The 22,705-nt window shown below is 37.3% G+C and overlaps 1 protein-coding gene across 1 annotated transcript; it reads right to left on the bottom strand.

The window, feature by feature from the left end:
- Window positions 1-1,418: 1,418 nt before the first annotated feature.
- MOB1A (MOB kinase activator 1A) lies at window positions 1,419-22,704 on the bottom strand. Its single transcript, XM_007189015.2, has 6 exons — window positions 22,448-22,704; window positions 19,053-19,219; window positions 13,643-13,736; window positions 12,052-12,185; window positions 7,106-7,269; window positions 1,419-5,984 (listed from the first exon to the last, which is right to left on the bottom strand). Exons 1-6 carry the CDS (start codon window positions 22,459-22,461, stop codon window positions 5,907-5,909), a joined length of 651 nt encoding a protein of 216 aa, XP_007189077.1. The 5' UTR covers window positions 22,462-22,704; the 3' UTR covers window positions 1,419-5,906.
- Window position 22,705: the final 1 nt, after the last annotated feature.

Raw genomic sequence — 22,705 nt, 5'->3', positions numbered from 1 at the left:
TTTTTTAAAAAAAGGCCAGTTTTACTTTATGATTAGAAGCATAATGCCTTTGGTCTCCAGAAATGGGTCTATCCCTTCTGCATTTACTCTTTTTGCCTGAACTTGAGATTCTCTCCTCTTCACTTGTATCAGTCCATGATCACTCCCAGCTTTCATGCTTATATCTGAGCTAACTGCAGAAAATTCCTTAAGTAGGATCTATTTGGATACATCTTTTTTTTTTACCTCATTGGGATGATTTTTTAATTGCAGTCATTTTATTTTACAGAGTCTCCTAGCACTCTTGAGTACACAGAACTTTTACAAATGCAAGCCAGAGAAAGAGACCCACCTCACTATGTATTCAAAGTCTGAGCTTTTGTGACATAGCCTAAAAAACACTGAAAAAATCCTAACGTACCTCTCAACTGTCACCCCTTCAACAGGCTGCTGTAGGATTAAATGAGATAAACCTGCTAAAAGTCTCCCCTAAAACAGGTAGGTTCTCTAAGGAAGTGATATTCAAAATGCTGGTCAGCCACAAGATAAAGAGTTTGGCCAGAATCTGAATCAATAATCTACTTCTTTCAGTTAGCAAATCTGCTACAAAAAAATGTCAGCTGAGCTAAACAGTACACTCAGATACTTACATTATAGTGAAAACTCCTCATCTTTTCACAGAACAGGAGCAAAAAGTTCACAGAACAGCAGCCTGTCCAAGCTTTTGGACCATCCAGGATTGTTCATCAATTTGCTATGAACTCTGAACCCCAAGTAAAATCCAGAAACTTTTTCCTAGCCCCTCCTGCAGCCAGAAGAGAGCTATGTGACCTAGGATCTGCCAATGAGAGCCACCCATTTAAGCTTTTGATTAGGAAGAGACATGAAAGGAAGGAGGTGCTAGGTAAAATCCTTTATTCTCGTCAAGGCAGATACATCTAGCTTTGGGGAGGAGGTAAGGCTCACCGACATCTAGTGGCCAGCAACAACAATGCAGGCTATAGTGTTCAAACCTACCTCAACAGCACTGGGGTATTTGCTAAAGAAGGCCCAAAGCATGGTTTGGACACTGTTTCTGGCTGTGCAGGTTCAAATCCAGACTCTGGCCCTCCCAAATATTATTCGAGTTCTTCTACTCATTTATAAAGTTTAAAATAGCTTTCAGGGCTTCCCTGGTGGCGCAGTGGTTGAGAACCTGCCTGCTAATGCAGGGGACATGGGTTCGAGCCCTGGTCTGGGAAGATCCCACATGCTGCGGAGCATCTAGGCCCGTGAGCCACAACTACTGAGCCTGTGCGTCTGGGGCCTGTGCTCCGCAACAAGAGAGGCCACGATAGTGAGAGGCCTGCGCACCGCGATGAAGAGTGGCCCCCGCTTGCCGCAACTAGAGAAAGCCCTCGCACAGAAACGAAGACCCAACACAGCCAAAAATAAATAAATAAAGATATCTCTCCATTTATTAAAAAAAAAAAAATAGCTTTCAAACTTAGCCATTAGACACCTTCACAAACTTAACACTTTTGCAACAGATTTTAAGTTTACTGAAATATAACCATCAAAAAAGAGAGTCCAAATTTTGATTACTAGCTTACCCATACCTTTATACAAAATGAGTGTTAACCCATATTATTTAGCCACTTTCGTTAAGTTTTCATTAACTCTACTCAAAAAAGGTCAAAACAATTCTAGCAATGCTATTTTGAATGGACCTAAAATTAGGCATCTGTAATTTGAACCTCTAAAAATAACTGTAATATTTCTCCTATAATAATGAAAAATGTCTGTTTGGGGTGGGGAGGGGTGTCTTATAGATAAGCCCAGTTACTCAATTTCAAGGTCAGAAAATTAATGAGTGTAGTCTTTCCTCTTCCCTTTTCTCAATCTCACAACCAGGAATGTTCAAAAGAGGTCAAGAGCTTGGTTAGCATGGTAAGAAGGAGACAACTTATTTTTTGTCTGGGATGGGTTTTAGCCACTGCATCCAGAGGCATAGTCTGTTCCTTGGGGGTGGGCCTGCTATTACAAGATGTTTAGTTCATTTAGGAACTTCCCTTTCTTCTAAGAGTTAAGAAAACATTTTCACTACTAAATGGTAACCAACGGTAACCTTCCACAGAACCTGCAAAAATCTCAAGTTTCACATTTAAATAGAAACAAGTGTGTTGAGACATACTTTCATCAGTCCTTCCTTTCTTTCAATATATTTTATTCTGATGAAGTTACAAAAGTAGATACAAAATATTTTTTAAAAAAAAGTACAGTTAACTGACTTAGAAAAATAGATAAAGCCCCTAAAGGTTTAAAAATACAAAATAAATTTTCATGTAAAGAACATTTAAAAATATTTTAGATGATAACCAAGACTAACTTAAACTATTTTCAACGTAGACCAAACATAGAATGTTGTTCTATAATAAATCTATATCACACTGGTAATCCATTTGGATTTACAGAACACTTGTTTGGAAAAGAATCTGATAATGAGAGAAAACCCAAGTGAATTTCAATGCAGTTGCTTCAATAAAATTACTGCTATCACAGGTAATATCAATATCATCCCCCAAAGCCCTTTACAGTCTGAAATATCAAAATCTAATGCAAAAACAAAGGAAGACTGAGGAACTACTTATTTTCCCTCTTTGCCAGAATTGTACAATAGTAAAAAACCAAATCCAGTTACTGAACTGATATTAGGAGGAAATAATGTCCCTGTTGAAGCTGCTTAGTTTGGTGTACCAGCTGGTATTTTCAGGCCAGAATTCTAGACAGGAGAGACAGCCTCCTACAACCTGGCAAGGGTAACACCAGCACCATGACTGGAGCTGCTTAGAAACAAATTTCTAGGACTTAACACTCTTCAGTACTGATTTATTTATGCTTATAAGGTAATGATGTTATGTTTAGAAGCTTCTCCACTTCTAATGTGACCTCACTGCTCAGAGAGAAGGCCAAGAGTATAATCAAGAAACCTCAACAATATTTGAAAAATTAAAATCACCACCAGAATTGTTCCTCGTGCTTTTGCATTACTAGAAAAACCTTCCTCTTGCTGTTATCAGTGTCATGATGAATACAGATGTGCATTTCTCAAGTAGGCAGCTACATGAGCTAGGGATCTACAAGTCTAAGATGAAAGGAAATACTTTGTTAGCTGGCAGCCCACTAAAAATCACTTTATTCACAGTTTGGAGGAGAATAAAGGATACATTTGGCTGTCAATACAAAAACTGTAGTACAAGGAAGTTGCACTATTTAAACAAAAATCTGCACTAAAATCATGGGTTGGACAGTACTTGCTAAATTATGCAGTTAATCCTATGGTGCTTTAATTTCCAGGCCTTTAAAAAAAACTTTCCAGGCCCAAAGTTTTTTTTAAAGGCCTGGAAATTAAAACACCATAGGATTAACTGCATAATTTAGCAGGTACTGTCCAACCCATGATTTTAGTCAGGTGTGAAGGGCAGTGATCAGACACTGAGAGATGACTTCTGATTAGGAGGAGCCAGGGGAGTGTTACTCAGGGAGATAAATCAAGATTGAGAGGAGTCAAAGAGAGACTGATTTCTTCCAACTTTAATCAAAGGTTGACCCTCCAGCCAAGTCAGAAAGGTGTCATCCTCTCCCTATTCTCTCCCCTTCCTCCAACTCTCCTGTTCTCAACTCCCTGGCCTTGGATGTAAACAAATACTGTTAACACCAATGTTTAGATGCATTGTTGGTTAAGCCAGATTAGCTTGGGAACCTAGTAATGCTTTTATTTTTTTAAAAAAAAGGACATTCTGAATTACCTGAATTCCCAAATTACCAACAAATTTTAAAATTTATGTCCCATTATTAAGCTGCCTCTACTACTGTCCTAAATGTGGCCATCTTTAGTTAGTTTTAGGGCTGAGTCATGAAGAGAAGGAGGATTTCTATCACTGAAAATAAATGGAGAAAAGTGAGAACCCTTTTGTTTGATGATATGTGAAATATTAGAAGTGATGAAAGTACAATCCTAGGTGAGAAATATTTCATTCCTTGCATACTTAATTAAAGCCAACAATGTTCAAAGTCAAGAGTCAGTAACATTCTAGATGGCATGTAAAAACTTTCTTTCTTGTTTGGAAATGATCAACATAAACATACAGAATGCCTGACAGGGACTTTGGATATTCTTAAAACGTGGATTATGGAATGTTTCACAGAGGGCTTTTCTCTTTTTTTTCGTAAGGGATTTTTCTACTCTTTATTTCCCAAAACAACGATGTACAGTTTCAGCCTAAATCAGATAAAATGTTTTGTTTCCTTTAAAATTCTACATATATTTAAGAATTTATTGAAATTGGGTTATTACAAAAATGGAGTTTCTAAGCAATTCTTTTCTTTACATTCTTGTGGAATAATAAAAATAAAAATAAAACCCTATCAAATTTAACCTCAACCAAAGTTATCAAGATGGAAGATGGTGAGTACTTTGCAAAAAAAATCATAGCTCTGAAACAAAGAAGGTTGATGAAATTAAAGTGTTGCCAGTCTGGCAAGCCTTTAGTAATATGTGTGCCTCATTACATTTTAAACAGTCTAAATCTTAGAAACCTAAGGAAAATTAGATCTTTTCTTCACTAAAGGAAAAGATTCTTTTTATCCCAATAGAAACAGAATGATTTCAAGTTTTAATACAGAAACAAAACAGAATAAAATCCCAATCCATCCTTTGACTATTAACAGAATGAAGTTTTTTTTTTACTTATCCCATTTTGTCTCCTTTAAACATATTACCCCTCCTCGCCCAACACACACACACATTAAAGAACAGGCAGCACATCAAACTTTTAGCTGGGTTATAAAATGCGTACACCTTCAAGGTTTTTTATTGTGGTTTTCCTTACGTTTTATCCTTATTTGGATAAGGTTCGTGCATTTCTACACTACACTTAACTAAGTCTCAAGTCACAATAAAAATGTATAAAAGTAGTTTCTTTTTAAAGGAAAACTCAAAATAAAATAGTCAAGTACTCTAAGTACTTTCTTCCATTCTCCTATCCAAATTTTAAGGCCTCTGAAACAAACATGAATGAAAATAATGGTTTTTGAGACCCAAATCTGTCATATTTTTTGGAAGTTCTCCTTTTCTCAGACAAAACCTACATATTAAAATTAATCTGAATGAAGCATTTCAAAATAAAAATCTGCAAGACGATCCTTAGATGCCTTAAAAAATTATTTGATACACACACACTAAAAATTTAGATAAGTTTATGTGAATAAAATACCAAATAAAGATTAAAATAAAGGTTAAAAAATAAAGTCCTTTTAGAAATAACTTTGGTTACTCCCATACCACATATCATATGATGATTTAAACTGCAATCATGGATTTTGAAAAAATATACATATATATATAATCTTACCTATAAAAACACTAGCATACAAACTTCAAACTACAAGGTTATCCAAAGTGACACAAATGTTCTAAATCTTAAGGAAATTTTAGAACACCTCTTCTATTTGTAAAATAAAAGCAGAATAAAACTGATCTGTGATTGCATTATTAGGAAATTTGTTCTGGAAACCTGTTAATAAATTATTGGAAATTCTTAATATCCATCATGCTGTCACCTGAAACAGAGTCGATCATCTTCTTCAATAAAAGAATAAGTAAACTAATAAACTACAGGTTAGTCCTCACATTCTACAACCAAGTATGGCTCTATGGCAGTAACAGCAGTGGTCACACAGTGCCTCAGATTCAGCTGTGTCCTGAATTTCTCACTCTGAAGGTATTAGGCCAACCTACCTTTGGGACAATTTTATCAGTAGACACAGAAAATAGGTGTCTTTTTATCTTGTTTTCTTAAAGTTTGTATAACTAGTCTATAACAGAAAGCAATGAGATAGCTCTAGCAGTAGATGAAGCAAGAGGGTAACTGTTCTAGAAGAAAAATTTATCTGTCTTTCGATCCAAGCTTCTCAATTAATTCCTGAAGAGGTGCCAACTCACGCCTATCAATCAGATTAAACTCCTAAAATAAAGAAGAAAAATAAAATTTAAAAACAGATCTAAAATTAAAACTCTATAAATGTCATTCAGAGAAGGGCTTCCCAACCCTAGCTTTCTGAAATCCAAAAGAATGATGAAATAATCTCTATGAACATTTTAAAATGGGGTCATTTTTACTCCCAGTTTTAAAATACAGGGGACTTAATAAATAAGCAACCGTATATGTTAGCATGATCCTGTGTAAAATCAAAATCGTATAATGTTTGCATTTACACAGAAATTATCTGAAAACTATACACTGAACCATTGATAGTGGCCTCATCTGGGGCAGCAGACCTTTTACTTTCGTGTATCTATATCTACACTCTATCTATGCCATGCAATAATCTCAGAAGGAAGACAAAGAAGAGAGCACTGTACATTCTCCTTTGTGTGGCACATAGAATTGTGACATACAATATCTACTATAAAGCTACCTGCTTTCCCTCCAAAATATCTAGAGAGACATATTTATATTTTGCATATAGAATTATATATCTCGAAAGTTAGGCTAACGAGTCCCTATTCTTTGATATCTTTTTCAAACAATGTGAATTATTTTGACTTTAAAAAGTTCTAATTCCAACTAAGGGCCCATGAGAAAACAGGCCACACCTCTGAAGGGGGTTGTTCTTTTTGAAGTTTCTAGCTGCTGGCTTTGTAAGATTTGGCCTGAAGTGGACTTCTGGAAACTTAACCCAAGATAGTAGCTAATGAGTTCTTCCAAAAGTTTCTCTTTTAGGCATAGACATCTCATGAAACAACCCAACCATAGATGTTTTTCCATGGCATCCCTTTACCCAGCAGTGGCGATGGAACAGGAGGGTATGGACAATCTTTCTTGAGTGTTTGGTGTTTCTTGTCATATCTTAACCAGAGACCTGGGGCAGGTCTCTCCAGAGGCAAAAGGTCCAAAATGGGGGTAATGGTTTCTATGCTGCTATGCACATCAAAGAAATAAACATGGAAAAGGGAACAAAACACGAGAACCCTGCATGCTTAGCTCTACATCTATAAATAAGTCTCTAAAAATTACTCTATATTAACTACCAATCCAGATATGTCCAGGTCAAAGGACACAAAAGTCAACGTGGTTCAACTTACCTGAACAAAGAAAATAAAGTGCTTAAAGGAGGTGTTGAGGTGGGCCTCCTCCTGCAGCTGCATCACAGAATCAAAGTGCTGGTGATAAATATGGGCATAAACCCTGAACAGACGCTTTAGAATGGTCTTTGCCACAGACATAAAGTTTTTAGGAAATGGGACACCTGTAATATAGGTATGTATCAATCAGTCTTTTATCAATTCAAGAAAAATAAATAGCAGAAAAGTTTAGACGCTGTCATGAGCAACTCCAATACACAAATTCACAAATACAAGCCTATTTCTATTTTTTTTTTTTTTAAAGGCAAGGGAAAAAAAAAACCCAAACCTAAGTATATGAGGTATCCTCACATACCACACTTTCCCTGACTGCCTTAGAATAGTAGGCACAGGTATCAAGTTATGCAAGATGATGCGGAATCAAAAACAATTTTAGTTGTTTAATACTAGAGAGTTTCTTCCTAAAATTAAATGCAACAAGTTTTTTTTTGGCTGCACCTCGTGGCATGTTGGGATCTTAGTTCCCCAACCAGGGATTGAACCCACGCCCCCTGCATTGGAAGCGTGGAGTCTTAACCACTGGACCACAAGGGAAGTCCCGGAGAATAAGTATTTTTGACTATAACTAGAAAATTTTTACTTTTTGCAATTTTTAACTCTAAAAAAATTTTTTTACACAAACACATACACACTCAACCAGGACTGGAAACTCTCCCAAGCAAAAGAAAAAGACAGGCACACTTTGAGTCATTATTATCTACTGTCTACAAATAAAAAGTATTTCCTCTTCTGAAGTACTCTGAAAAGCCAGTTTTCCTTCTTAAACTAGGAGTCCCCGGGCTTCCCTGGTGGCGCAGTGGTTAAGAATCCGCCTGCTAATGCAGGGGACACGGGTTCGAGCCCTGGTCTGGGAAGATCCCACATGCCGCGGAGCAACTAGGCCCGTGAGCCACAGCTACTGAGCCTGCGCGTCTGGAGCCTGTGCTCCGCAACGAGAGAGGCCACGATAGTGAGAGGCCCGCGCACCACGATGAAGAGTGGCCCCCACTTGCCGCAACTAGAGAAAGCCCTCGCACAGAAACAAAAACCCAACACAGCCAAAAATAAATAATAAATAAATTAAAGAAATAAATACGTAAAAAAAAAAATAAAACTAGGAGTCCCCGACTTTTTTTTTTTTTTAATAAACAATGTACTTTTTTTAAAAAAATAATTAATTAATTAATTTATGGCTGTGTTAGGTCTTCGTTTCTGTGCGAGGGCTTTCTCTAGTTGTGGCAAGCGGGGGCCACTCTTCATCGCGGTGTGTGGGCCCCTCACTATCGCGGCCTCTCTTTGCGGAGCACAGGCTCCAGACGCGCAGGCTCAGTAGCTGTGGCTCACGGGCCCAGTTGCTCTGCGGCATGTGGGATCTTCCCAGACCAGGACTCGAACCCGTGTCCCCTGCATTGGCAGGCAGATTCTCACCCACTGCGCCACCAGGGAAGCCCCCCGACTTTTTATTTAATTTTTTAAAGTGCTATTTTCATTTTCCTATAGTCTAAGAAGGGGAATAATACTTTCTGTAAAGGGAAGGAATAGCACCTCCCTATTTTTCAAAGAATATAAACACCTCCTTAGAAAAGAACTGGGAGAGGACTTAGTCATCTTTCTCCAAGCAGAGCAGGTTGGGATGTGACTGGTTGCATTCCTGAGAATTTTGGTTGACAAGACCAATGTTTCTTAGAAAACAGGGACAGGAGAAAGACAATACAACTGGCACTGAGTATAGTTAACAAATACATAAGAAGGCATCTGCTTCCAAAATAACCTAGATTAGTTGGCCTTAAAGGTCTGTTTCACGACACTACTCTTGAACATATTCTTTTCTCTAATCTTTCAGAAAACAAAGGCTGTCACTTTCTCCTTCCCTGCATTTTGTATTCTTTATTTCTCAACCAGTCCTTAATAGCTTGAAATTTAGTATAGTTTGCTCTTGTCAGCTGATTTGTGTGTGTGTGTGTGTGTGTGTGTGTGTGTGTGTGTGTGTGTGTGTGTCCCCATCCCCCACCCCTAGTCTTGGTAACAACTTGCCTTTTCACACATTATTCTGGGGCTTATGGACATGTTTTTTCTGGACTTGGTCTTATATTCATGTACCAAAAAGATGGATTTTTAAGTCAAATCCTTTTTCTCTCAGAATTTGCAAATGGGCCCCATGCTATTAAAAAGAACATTAATAAGTTGGATATATTTGTTTAAAAATGAATAATAAACAGTTTTGTCTAATAAGAATAAATAATTAGCATAAGTAAGATCTGGATAATAGCCTAATGAAGGGGGAAAGAATTCCAGAACATTAGGATAAAACAGTGAAGAATTGGGAAGCCGAGGAAAGACTTTAATAAAGAAATACAAGTGATTTGTTTTAATCTAAGCACTTTCTAAGCTGAATTTCACATTCAAGTACACCCAATACACAATAAAGGATCTATGAGAAAGGAAACAAAAGGTTTTATAGAACGGAAAAGTTGACCAAAAACATACAGACCAAACATAACAACATGATATAAATTTTTCTCCTTAAAGAGCCTCTGATTAGATTTCAAAAAGGAATCTGCTATGTTCTGAATGTTTGTGTCTCCCTCAAAATCATGTTGAAATTCTAACCCCCTAGATGATGGTACTAACAGGTGGGGCCTTTGGGGGTGATTAGGTCATAGGGCATCGGCCCTCATGAATAGGATTAGTGCCCTTATAAGAAGAAACTCGACAAAGATGATTTCCCTCTCTGCCATGTGCAGATACAACAAAAACACTGCTTTTTGCTATCTGTAAACCAGGAAGAGGACCTATGACAGAACCTGACCATGCTGGCTCCTGATCTGGGACTTGCAGACTTCAGAACTGTGAGAAATACATCTCTATTGCTTATAAGCCCTCCAGTCTCTGGTATTTTTTGTTATAGCAGCCCAAACAGACAAGACAGAATCCAACAATATGTTGTTCATAAGATACCCTTATACTGAAAATGACAAGGACCAATCACATCCATGAATACCAATGCCAAAATCTTAATCAAAATAGCAGAAATAAAAAAAATACTCTTGCAGCAGAACATTAAAAAAAAATGGAGAAAACCTTATGATCAACAACAGATACTAGAAGAGTATCTGATAAAACCCTATAACCAACTTGATTTTTAAAAATTCACATACCTCTAACCAAAAGCAAGATTCCTACTTAATGCTGAAATACTAGAAGCACTCACATAAAAGTAAACAAGAAAAGGATGTTTGCCATCATCACCATTAATCAGTATTGCTCTGGAAGTACTAGTTACTGCAATTAGATAAGAGTTACACAAGTAGTATATTTATCAGAAAAGAAGAGGTGAAATTAATATTATCTTAGTATGATGTAACTATATACTTTAAAAACTCAAGAAAACCAATCCAAAAGAATCAGAACAGTTTTCCTATATACTAAACAATAACCAGTTAGAAACCAGATTATCAATAAAAACATTAAGTGCCTAGGAATAAACTTAAGAAACCTGAAGGACTAGCATAAAGTAAAATACAGAATTTTACCAGAGGAAATAAGAAATAATTAAAAGACATGAATAAATGAATATGAATTGTTCTTGGATAGGAAGACTCAGTATTGTCAAGAGAACGAGAATCCCTACATTAATCTACAAATTGAATGAAATCATAATAAATATCTCACAGGTTTTTTTTTTTTTACCTTGCAAAATGTTTCTAAATTCTTTGGAAGAACAAATTTTCCAGAATAGCTGTAAGTATTCTGAAAAAGAAGAGCAAGGCAGAGAGACTAGCCCTACAAGATGTTCAAAGATACATAGCCATGGTAATTAAAACAGTGTGGAATTTCTATAACGATAGATAAAGAGATTAAAAGACTCCAAGATATATGTCAATTTGGTGTACACATATGATAATGAGGGGATAAAAGACACATGTATTCGATAAATGGTACTGGACAAACTAGCATTTATAGTTGGAAAAAAGTAAAGGGAGCATTGAGAAAAAATTCCAACAGAACAAAGATTAAAATAAAATGTAAAGGGGGCTTCCCTGGTGGCGCAGTGGTTGAGAATCTGCCTGCCAATGCAGGGGACACGGGTTCGAGCCCTGGTCTGGGAGGATCCCACATGCCGCGGAGCAACTGGGCCCGTGAGCCACAATTACTGAGCCTGCACGTCTGGAGCCTGTGCTCTGCAGCGAGAGAGGCCGCAATAGTGAGAGGCCCGCGCACCGCGATGAAGAGTGGCCCCCACTTGCTGCAATTGGAGAAGGCCCTCGCATAGAAACGAAGACCCAACACAGCCATAAATAAAAAAATAAAATAAATAAAAAAAATAAAAAAAAATAAAATAAAATGTAAAAACAAAACCACAAAAGTACTAAATAAAAGCATGGACAAATATTTTATAATCTGTAAGTAGGAAAATCCCTTCTAATCATTGTATTAAAATCCAGACATCATAAAGGGAAAGATTAATAGGTCAAAATAAGAACATTATACATAGCAAAAAAACCTCATAAACAAGACAATAAGGCAACCCAGGGAAAAAATACACACAACATGCATGACAAAGAGCTAATAACCTTAACATAAAGAAATAGAAAAAGGATATAAACAGAAAACACACAAGGATCAATAAACCAAAAAATGTTCAATGTTATTGATATTTTTTAAAATGTACATTATACTAGAAATTTATTTACCCATATTAGAAAAGATGAAAAACTGAGTAACAACTAGTACTGATGAAGAAACACAGGCAGACACAAACATGGCTGGAAGGAGTATACATTTACAACCTTTTTGGAGAGGAATTTGGCAGTCTTTATTACATTTTTTTATAGTAATAGAGCACTAAAAAGACAATAACACATTTACCATTTAAAAAGAAAATTAGTTCTACAACATTAACTCACCAATTTTAGAAGGAAAAAGAGTTTCATCATCAAGTTGATCCTGAACCCAAGTCATCAAATAGTCAATATACTTTGGTGCAGAACATTTGATTGGCTTTTTAATATTAGTACCATCTGCCCAATGATATTCATATCTGGAGAGAAAAAAGTTTTAGTGATAAAGTTTTCAAAAACATGTTGCAACTTGTAATCAAAGTAGGCTCACAGTTTGTCAACAGAAGTTATATATATAGTACTACAGTATAGTATAGTATATATATTTAGTAAATTACCTAAAGTTCTACTGAAGATTACTTGAGAGTTCCCTGTAGAAGTACAGTTGACCCTTGAACAATGTGGGTTTGAACCACACAAGGTCCACTTACATACAGATATTTTTCAATAGTAAATACTACAAGATCCATGGTTGGTTGAATCCGTAGATGCAGAGGAACCATGGATACGGAGGGCCGACCATAAGTTACACTGTATTCTGAAATGTGATGGTAAATGGAAAAGAAAAGGAAGCCAGTGTGGCAGCTGGCTGTGCCAGAATCTGTTTTACAACACAGCCCTGAGAAAGACAAAGGAACTGCATTCCTGTCTGTTAGACAGAGGGTGTTGAGGACTGCGTAAGGTGCTGATAGATCCACCACATTCTGAGCTTGTTGGACATTAAGTAATCATCAACGGAGCCAAGATTATAAAACCCTGTTTCTTGGAGAGGGTTTTAAAGAAACAATCTTAGGCATGCGTCTTTTTCTACTTCATCTTTGCTGAGCTAGAATGATTAATAAGACTTAATCAAAACTTTACTGTGTGAAGTATTTAAGCCAAAGATAGAAAGTTTGAGGAATAAAACTTAACACTTCACAAAATAAAAAACATCTCTCCTAAAATAACACAATAAAAATAGGACCCAAACTCACTGGGGCCCTTTTTTTCCTTTACATCTATAGCAAATTCAGAAAGGACTATTTTTTCCCAAGAGGTAAATATCTTGCTACCATCTATCATCACATAAAATCAATCATTTGTTATAGGAAAAAAGGCCAGAAGGACACACTAAAATGTTAATTCCATCACATCTTAACTTTATGGGTGATAAAGAGTTCCATCTCTTTCTCAACATTTCTAGAAATTTATGATAGTCAAAAAAATTGTAATCTAGCATCTTTAAGCCAGATAACTAAAGCAGCACAATTTGGAGGTAACTAACAGTAAATAAGCACAACAACAAAAAAAATCAAATATTAAAGGGTCAACTAAAAACTCTTCCAAGAAATTAATTTAAAAACCAGAAACAGAACCATAAATGTTAATAAAATTGAAAAAAATAACTTTTGTAAAAGCAAGATAAACCTAACTCAAATTTCTTTACTTTCAATCCTACTACTGAATATTCATACTTAATATAATGCAGTTATAAAAAATCAAAATACTGGGTACCACATACCAAAGTATTTAATAGCTAAAAGCTTATAGGTAAACTTTTTGTTTTCACAAGCAAATGGGTAAGAAAAACAAGTCTTTATTATTTAATTTATATCAATTGGTGATTAGCTTTATTTGGTAATAATTCAAATACCTATATAATAGCCAGTATATGTACCTTGGACCTGCAGACATGACTGGACAGCTTGCTTCAGTGCAGAATTCTGTGATAGTTCCATATAACATGTTGATCTGGTTGAAGAAATCCACAGCTGGAAAGATAATAGCAGAACTGTGTTAAAATGTCTGTGTAAACACAACAAAACATCAGACCTCTCAGTCGGAGGATTCAGCCAAGAATCCTCAGGAGATTCAACAATCCAGGGGCACTATAAATTCTCTTTCTAAGTTGTTACACCTAAGTAAAGTTAACTTTTAATATATATTCACTTTTAATATACTAAGCTTTTAAGCAGCCTGTAAGCAGGAAAATAAAATATTAGGGATAATTCTAACGTAATGGTGATTATTACATTAGAATATACAATTTGATCATATACAAGCAAATGAAAAAATCCATAGCTTCTTACCAATCTGGACCAGACAATATCATTTGTGTTGGGAAAGAGAAGAAAAGCGTTGCGGAATATACTTGGAGGAAGGTGTATCAGCTGTGTCAGGCATTTAAAAAATCTAGTTCATCATAAAAAATTGAGACCTAGTGCATATTGAGGACATAAAAAAGACAGGGGATAATGTCCCTTCCCCTAGAGTCTCCAGCTAACAAAAGGGACAAAATTAAAAGAGAGGAGTAATACAGCATATAAGAAGATAGCATACAAAGGCCAACAATAAGTGCTAGAAGAGTTCAGAGAAAAGGCAACATCTCGAGGAGCTGAGATAGTCAAGGAGTACTTCCTAAAGGAGCTTCAGCTAGATCTGGCAGAAAACAGAAGAGGAAGTGGGTAAGAAATGAACTTAACTGAGTGAAACATATTACTCTGTGCAAAGAGAACCACATAAGCCTTGGCAAGCTTTTTTAAAAATGTCTTAGTTCCCCATCTAAAAGACTACCTAAAAAATCAACTAGGGCTTTTCCAAGTTTCTTAGAAAACAAATCAATATTCCACCATGTCAAAAGGAATTTTATAGAAACTCCCTCACTTATAAACCTTCCTCTTAAATTAGTCATGTTTCTAAGAAAGTAATACTTAGGCATTCAATAGTCATTCAAAACAAAGAGTGTGCCCAGATGGTGTGCTGGTTTATAATCTGTTCTCAAAATATGGTCCAGAGATCCCCTGTTTCAGAGGGGAATCTGTGAGGTCAGAAACATTTTAATTGCTCTGAATTTTCACTCTCTCTCAGGAGGCACAGTGGAGTTGTCCAGAGGCTCCATGATGTATGACATCACAACAGACTGAATGCAGAAGCAGATATGAGAATCCAGCCAACCTCCTATTAAGTCAGACATTAAATAAGATTTGCAAACCTGTAAAACAATGCCACACTTCTCACTAAAATTTATTTTGGAAAATAGTCATTTTTCATAAAAATATATTTATGTTAACATGTATTTTAAAATAAGTATTTAAACTTGCTCAGTTTTAATTTCTAACACAGTATCACTAAATATAACCCACATAATTAAAAGCCCTTTAAGGTTCTCAATAATTTTTAAGAGAATAAAGGGATCCTGGAACCAAAAGGTTTGAGAACAGTTGATTAGAGCAATAAGTCTCAAAGAAAAATCAAAAGCTGAAGAAGGCCAACAGATGCCTTCAGAATAAAAGATGATATACAGATGGCCAACAGGCACATGAAAAGATGTTCAACATCGCTAATTAAAATGCATATAAAAACTACAATGAGGTACCACCTCACACCAGTCAGAATGGCCATCATTAAAAAGTCTACAAATAATAAATGCTGGAGAGGAAGTGGAGAAAAGGGAACCCTCCTACACCGTTGGTGGGAATGTATCAATAAATTGGTGCAGCCACTGTGGAAAACAGTATGGAGGTTCCTCAGAAAACTAAATATAGAGTTACCACATGATCCAGCAACCCCACTCCTGGGCATATATCCAGACAAAACTATAACTCAAAAACATACATGCACCCCTATGTTCATAGCAGCACTATTCACAATAGCCAAGACATCGAAACAACTTAAATGTCCATCAACAGATGAATGGATAAGGATGTGGTACATATATACAATGGAATATTGCTCAGCCATAAAAAAAGAACGAAATATGGGACTTCCCTGGTGGTCCAGTGGTTGAGGCTCTGCACTCTCAATGCAGGGGACATGGGTTCAATCCCTGGTCAGGGAACTGAGATCCCACATGCCTCACAGTGCAGCCAAAAAACAAAGAACGAAATAATGCCATTTGCAGCAATGTGGATGGACCTAGAGATTATCATACTAAGTGAAGTAAGTCAGAAAGAGAAAGACGAATACCATATGACATCACTTACATGTGGAATCTAAAATATGACACAGGGGCTTCCCTGGTGGCACAGTGGTTAAGAATCCGCCTGCCCAGTGCAGCGGACATGGGTTTGATCCCTGGTCCAGGAAGATCCCACGTGCTGCGGAGCAACTAAGCCCGTGTGCCACAGCTACTGAGCCTGCGCCCTAGAGCCCATGAGCCACAACTACTGAGCCCACGTGCCACAACTAATGAAGCCCCCACGCCTAGAGCCCGTGCTCTGCAACAAGAGAAGCCACCAGGATGAGAAGCCCTCACACCGCACGAAGAGCAGCCCCCGCTCACTGAAACTAGAGAAAGCCCACACACAGCAACCGAAGACCCAATGAAGCCAAAAATAAATAAATAAAATCAATAAATTAAAAAAATAAAAATTTAAAAATAAAATATGACACAAATGAACCTATTTATGAATCAGAAACAGAATCATGGACATAGAGGACAGACTGGTGGTTGCCAAGGGGGAAGGGGTTGGGGGAGGGATGGAGTGGGAAGCTGGGGTTAGCAGATGTAAGCTTTTATATATAGAATGGATAAACAACAAGGTCCTACTGTATAGCACAGAGAACTATATTCAATATCCTATGGTAAACCATAATGAAAACGAACATAAAAAAAAGATGTATGTATATGTATAACTGAATCACTTTGCTGTATAGCAGTAATTAACACAACACTGTAAATCAACTGTACTTCAATTTAAGAAAAATCAAAAAAAAGAATAAAAGATAATAATTTGAATAAGGTTACAAAAAGGGGTGTTTTCTGAATAGATAATATATCACATGGTTCACATGCCAAAAGATAGATAAAAATATACAGTAAAGGGGCTTCCCTGGTGGCGCAGTGGTTGAGAGTCTGCCTGCCAATGCAGGGGACACGGGTTTGAGCCCTGGTCTGGGAAGATCTCACATGCCGCGGAGCAACTAGGCCTGTGAGCCACAATTACTGAGCCTGCGCGTCTGGAGCCTGTGCTCCGCAACAAGAGAGGCCGCGATAGTGAGAGGCCCGCGCACCGTGATGAAGAGTGGCCCCCACTTGCCGCAACTAGAGAAAGCCCTTGCACAGAAACGAAGACCCAACACAGCCATAAATAAATAAATAATTTAAAAAAAAATGAATTCTGATCTCTGATCTAATCAGAGATGAGAAGAAAAAAAATATATATATATATACAGTAAAAAATCTAAGTTCCAACCACTCCAACTTCCCCCCTACACACAGGTAACTACTATACTAATTTTTTCTGTGTCTTGCCCCCTAAGTTTCTTTATCCCATCTAACACAAAAGATAACACATTACATAGTTCTACACCTGATTTTTTTTTCTCTTAGTAATATGAATAATGGCTTTTTAATGAGTTGAGAAAAATAAAATTTTTCTTAATGTGGCTACTAGAAAATTTTAAATTCCATTTGTAGCTCACAATATATTTCTATTGGACCACACTGACCAAGGCAATGATTATCAACAGTTGAATACCACATAAAAAGATAACTAGACACTATGGAAATATCTATACTGTTGGAAGTATATACCACCACCTACGAAGTAGTCTTAAACAAAATCAAACCTGAATCTGATCAAAACTCCAAATCTGTTCTAACATGGTAGCCACTAGACACACAGGGCAATTTACGTTAAAATGAAGTTAAATTTAAAATTCGTTTCCAGTCACAGTAGACACATTTCAAGTGCTAAATGGCCACAGTGAAGATATACAACATTTGCCTAATCACAGAAAGTTCTCTTGGACAGTGCTGCTGTAGATCTAACATTTACAAGAAATAAAAGAGTGAGATAATGGATGCCTTGGGGATGTTACCAGCAAAATTCATTCTGTAGAAAACAAACTGGTTTCTTCAACAACAACAAAAATAGCAAGGAAAAATAACTGCAATGAGGGGCAACCTGTGAATTAAGAGATTCAAGAAACATATGTACAGAGCTTGTTGGATCCTGATTTAAACCAACTATATATTTTTATTCTTTACTTTCATAAAAATATTTATTTGGTCTCTCCAGCTCTTAGTTGCGGCATGCAGGATCTAGTTCCCCGACCTGGGATTGAACCCGGGCCCCCTGCAGTGGGAGCGCGGGAGTCTTAACCACTGGACCACCAGGGAACTCCCCTTATATTTTTTAAAAAAGAAACATTTATAGGACAATCAGAGGAAATGTGAACATTAACTGGATATTTGATAACATAAAGGAATGATGGCACTGTCATTACCTTTAAAAGGGGAAGTTCTTATCTTTTAGATACTGAAATATTTATAGATAAAATAATATGTCTGGGATTTGCTTCAAAATAATCAGGGTAGTGTACAGAAGCAGCACAATTGGCCATGAATTGATAATTTTTGAAGCTGGATAATGGATACCTGGGAATTCATTCTACTTGTTTCTCTACTTCTGTATGTTTGAAATTTTCCATTAAAAAGTTTTAAAGATTCCTGGAACAACTAAAATTCCTAATGGACTTAAACCCTATCATCCAGAACTGATCTCATCTCAGAAATGATAGACACTAATATTCAAATCTCTAGCCTCAGCATATCCTTCCATGTCATGCCCTTACTTCTTGAATTCAGAGTGACTTTCAGCTCATGGGTCCCTCTGTTTTCTCCCAATCTCTCAATTTTCTTCTGACTACTGCTAACTCACAATAATCAAGTGACTGACCATAGCAACTGTACTTGACTTTTCTGTATACACAGGCAGATGAAAGCTGCTGGGAGTCGGGGCACAACTATGAAGATGGATCCCTACAAAGTCATGTCCACCACAGGTAGAATCTTTGTATTTATCAATCTTTCATTTGACCTTACTCAGCAATTCAGACCATTCTCCTCAGAGATTACCCCAAAGTACTCTTCATTTCTCCTCAGGTCTCTCTATTTAACCACACAAGCTACAATCAGGTACACTCTGAAGAGAACACACTTTGGATGTATTTGTACTTACATGTTTCTTTACAGATAATCTGTTTTACTAAGACAGCTACACCCATAAGAAAATTCATTAACAAAAAGATTTTAGCAAAATCTTCTTATAAACCAGTAAAGTTGAAAGTTATTAAAAACTTACTGTTAACCGCAATCCATTCATTGAGGTCCTCTCCCTCTGGCAACATAACAGCTTGTCTCAGATTCCCACTTCCTAGAGTTGCTTCTGCATGTTTTAAGAGTTCATACTGATGAGATCCTTCAGGGATATTCTTCTTTGGTTTGAATGTTTTAGAAGAGCGGCTACTACTGTTAGGTTAAAAGTAAAAGTACATCAATTTTTAGGACCAGAAGCAGATTGACAATTTTAGGCATATAAATTGTTTTGAAATTAAAAAATATTCCCTGAAAAGTGCCAAGATGGGGGGTAGGGGAGGAGAGAATAAACACAATAAAAGAAAGAGTTAAATTTTTTCCCCTACATAGAAACAGGATTAGCAGCACAATTTCACATAGAAGGCAATTTTACTATGCCTCATGAAGCAGTCTGGTGTAACAGAAAGGGCACCTTAACCAAAAGAAGAAAAAACCTGGATTCTGGTTCTTGATCTGCCACTAACTCTGTGACTGCCTGAGAAACCTAACCTCCTTTGGCCTCAATTTTCACCTAATAGTGCTGTGAGGGTGTTAGCTCTAAGGTTCGTATAGCTCAAAAATCCAGTTTTCTGTATCAAAATATTTGTGATGCCATCCAAGCAAACCAGAGAAGTAGCACTAACATTTTAGAGTTTTTATAGCGGGGAAAATAAATGAGACAACTGGTTCTGAGGGGGGGGGGGAAATAAGTTTTTATTCCTATCTCACACCATGCATAAGGAAGGTCTTCCTAACATGACACAAAGCTCAGAAAAAATGGACAGCTTTCTAACCGTAACAATTAAAACTTCAATAATTCAGAACAAGGAGACAAGTAGCAAAAAAAAAGTACTTGCAACGTAAGTATTAACTAAATTATAAAGGGCTTTTATAATCTGTTAAGAAAAAGGCAAAGAATGCTTTAGAAAAATGGGCTAAGGAGATGAATACACAATTCAGAAAGAAAAACAGAATGACAAATGAACATATGAAAAGCTGTTCAATTAAAATTAGATTTATTTTTCCTTAACCTGAGTGTCAGAAATCAGAACAATTACATTAAATGTGGGCTAGGGTAGAGCGAAGTTAGTCCTTTAATTCACTAATGGTCAAAGTGCATTAACATTTTAAGAGGGCAACACGGCAATATCTATTAACACTGAAATGCTTCTCAATCCATCCCTTCTACTTCTAGGTGTCTCTCCTCGATATGGATAAGGATGTGTTTCCCAAGATTGATTTTTAATAGCGAAAGGCCTGGAAATGATCCTAAAGCTTACTGGTAGAGGAATGAATAACTATGACACATCTACATCATGGAATACCATACAGTAGTTAAGAATAACAAGATAGAGGTACTTGTAATGCACACCGATAGATCTCAATACATGGTTAAACATATTACAGAATGAAATGCACAGCAGAAGCCCATTTTATAAATGCATAGAAAGTGTCACCCATCAAACTGATAGTGGTGATTACTTCTAGGAAGGGGAAGGGAATGAAACTGAGGACTTTCACTTCACCTGAGTAATCTGAATTTTAAATAAGACTGATTATGAAGTAAAAAGGAGTTATGAAAACAATAAAAATCAAATATGTAAAGTTTGTGTTTAACATGATAAAGAGCTAAATTTAATAAGGAAGTACTAAATTAGAGGGAATGGCCCTTTCAATAGAAACAAGCTGTGAATGACAGGTAGCTAAATATTTTCCGTACTTAGCAAGAAATGATGTCTCAAGGTTCAGTATGATTTTCATCTAAATTAAGACTTTTGTGCTTCAAATGGTACCATCAAGACAGTGAAAAGAATCCACAAAGTAGGAGAAAATATTGCAAATCATAGGGATAAGGGACTTGTATCCAGGATAAAGAATTTTTACAACTTAAAACCAAAAAGACAACTCCATTTAAAAAACGGTCAAAGGATCTGAATAGACATTACTCCAAAGAAGATACACAAATGGCCAATAAGCACACGAAAAGATGCTCAACATCATTAGTCATTAAGGAAATGCCAATTAATATCACAGTGAGGTACCATTTCACATCCACTTAGGATGGCTATAATCAAAAATGCAATTAACAAGTGCTAGGGAGGGTGTGGGGAAATTGAAACTCATGTAGTGCTGGTGGGAAGACAAAATGGTGCAGTGCTTTGAAAAAGCCTGGCAGTTCCTCAAAAGGTTAGACATAGTTACCATACAACCAGGCAATTCCCAAGAGAAAGGAACACATACGTACATCCAAGTTCATAGCAGTATTATTCATAATAACCAAAAGTGGAAACTCAAATGTCCATCAACAAAACAAAGTTTAAAAGAAATAAACAGCCTCACATTTAGGTCCAAAAAGCAAATAAGAACTGTGCATCCACAAACAAAGCACTAACAGAAAAAAAAGACTGGGGTGGGGGTGGTTTCTAGTAATATGGAAATTTACAATTAAAATATAAATCATAAAGATTTTTTGATATGGTAATCATACTCTGAAGACTATACGCTTAAAAAAATAATCCAAAGGAGGGGAAATGCGATTTAGACAAAGATAGTCTCAGCAGTCTTATTTTATAATAGCAAAATGGAAGAAAGAATCCAAACTTCTCACAATAAGAAACGGGGTAAACTCTGGTTATGAAACACTATTTTAGATGTCAAGTATGTGCGTGATGCCCATAACTGAAAATGGATTATTTATTCGCTCATACAATACATATTTTTAAGCAACATGCTAGGTAAAGAGAGCCACCTGAGAAAAATAAGGTGCTAGAGCAATGCTTCTCAAACCTTAATGTGATTAAGAATCATCAGAGAATTTACAAACTTTCCCATTGAAGGCTCATTTGGGCCCAGACGTTATCTCTAAAATAGGATTCTACTGAGTTAAAAAGAAGTTAGTTAATTATACAAATTCACAAAGTGGGCTGAATCAGAATTGGATGCAAGGCCCGCAGCTTAACTTCAGCGGCACTCCCATATATTCCTGGGGCGGCATTTTTCCGCGGGGGTAATTTAATACTGACGATAATAAAGCTGGACGTACGGTGGAGTAAAAAGCTAAGTCAGCATGGATCGTTACTAAAAGGCTCGAGACTCGGGACAAATTGAGACCCCCAGATCGTCCCTCTGCCCTCAGGTGCCCTCGGGCGGAAAAGTCTGGAGGCACTACCGGCCTCGGGGCCTTTCTACTCCCCAACCTTCTCACTCCGCTTCCTTTGCCTCAACCTTCATCTCCCTCTGCTTCTGCCCACATCCAAGTCTCCCCCGTGACCCCGAGCGCGGGCAAAGCAGGCGCCAGGCACCCGACCCCGGGCCCGGGGACCCGCCCTCGCCTCAGGCGTCCGTCCGCCCCTCCCGGGCCTCGGCCCTCAGCCCTGGAGCCCTCGACCGGGCCACACTCACAAGAGGAAGCTCATCTTCTATCCTCGGAGGGGAGGGGAGGGGCCGCTGGCCCCTGCCGCGGACAGGATTCGGAGCCCACGCGGGACCAAGGGGGAGCGGAAGGTCCTCAGCCAGCGGACAGCGGAAGCCCGCGCCGCCGCTGCTCCGAGACGGGATCGAGCCGTGGCAAGCAGGTGAGAGCAACTGCACCGGCCTCGCCCCCCTCCCCCACCTTACAGACCCAAAATGCGGAACCAACAAAATCTCGCGAGCTAAGGC

The sequence above is a fragment of the Balaenoptera acutorostrata genome, chromosome 12 (assembly GCF_949987535.1).
Source record: "Balaenoptera acutorostrata chromosome 12, mBalAcu1.1, whole genome shotgun sequence".
Lineage (NCBI taxonomy): Eukaryota > Metazoa > Chordata > Mammalia > Artiodactyla > Balaenopteridae > Balaenoptera > Balaenoptera acutorostrata.
Note: the sequence above shows the minus strand (reverse complement) of the source record. Positions and strands in the feature narration are given on the sequence as shown.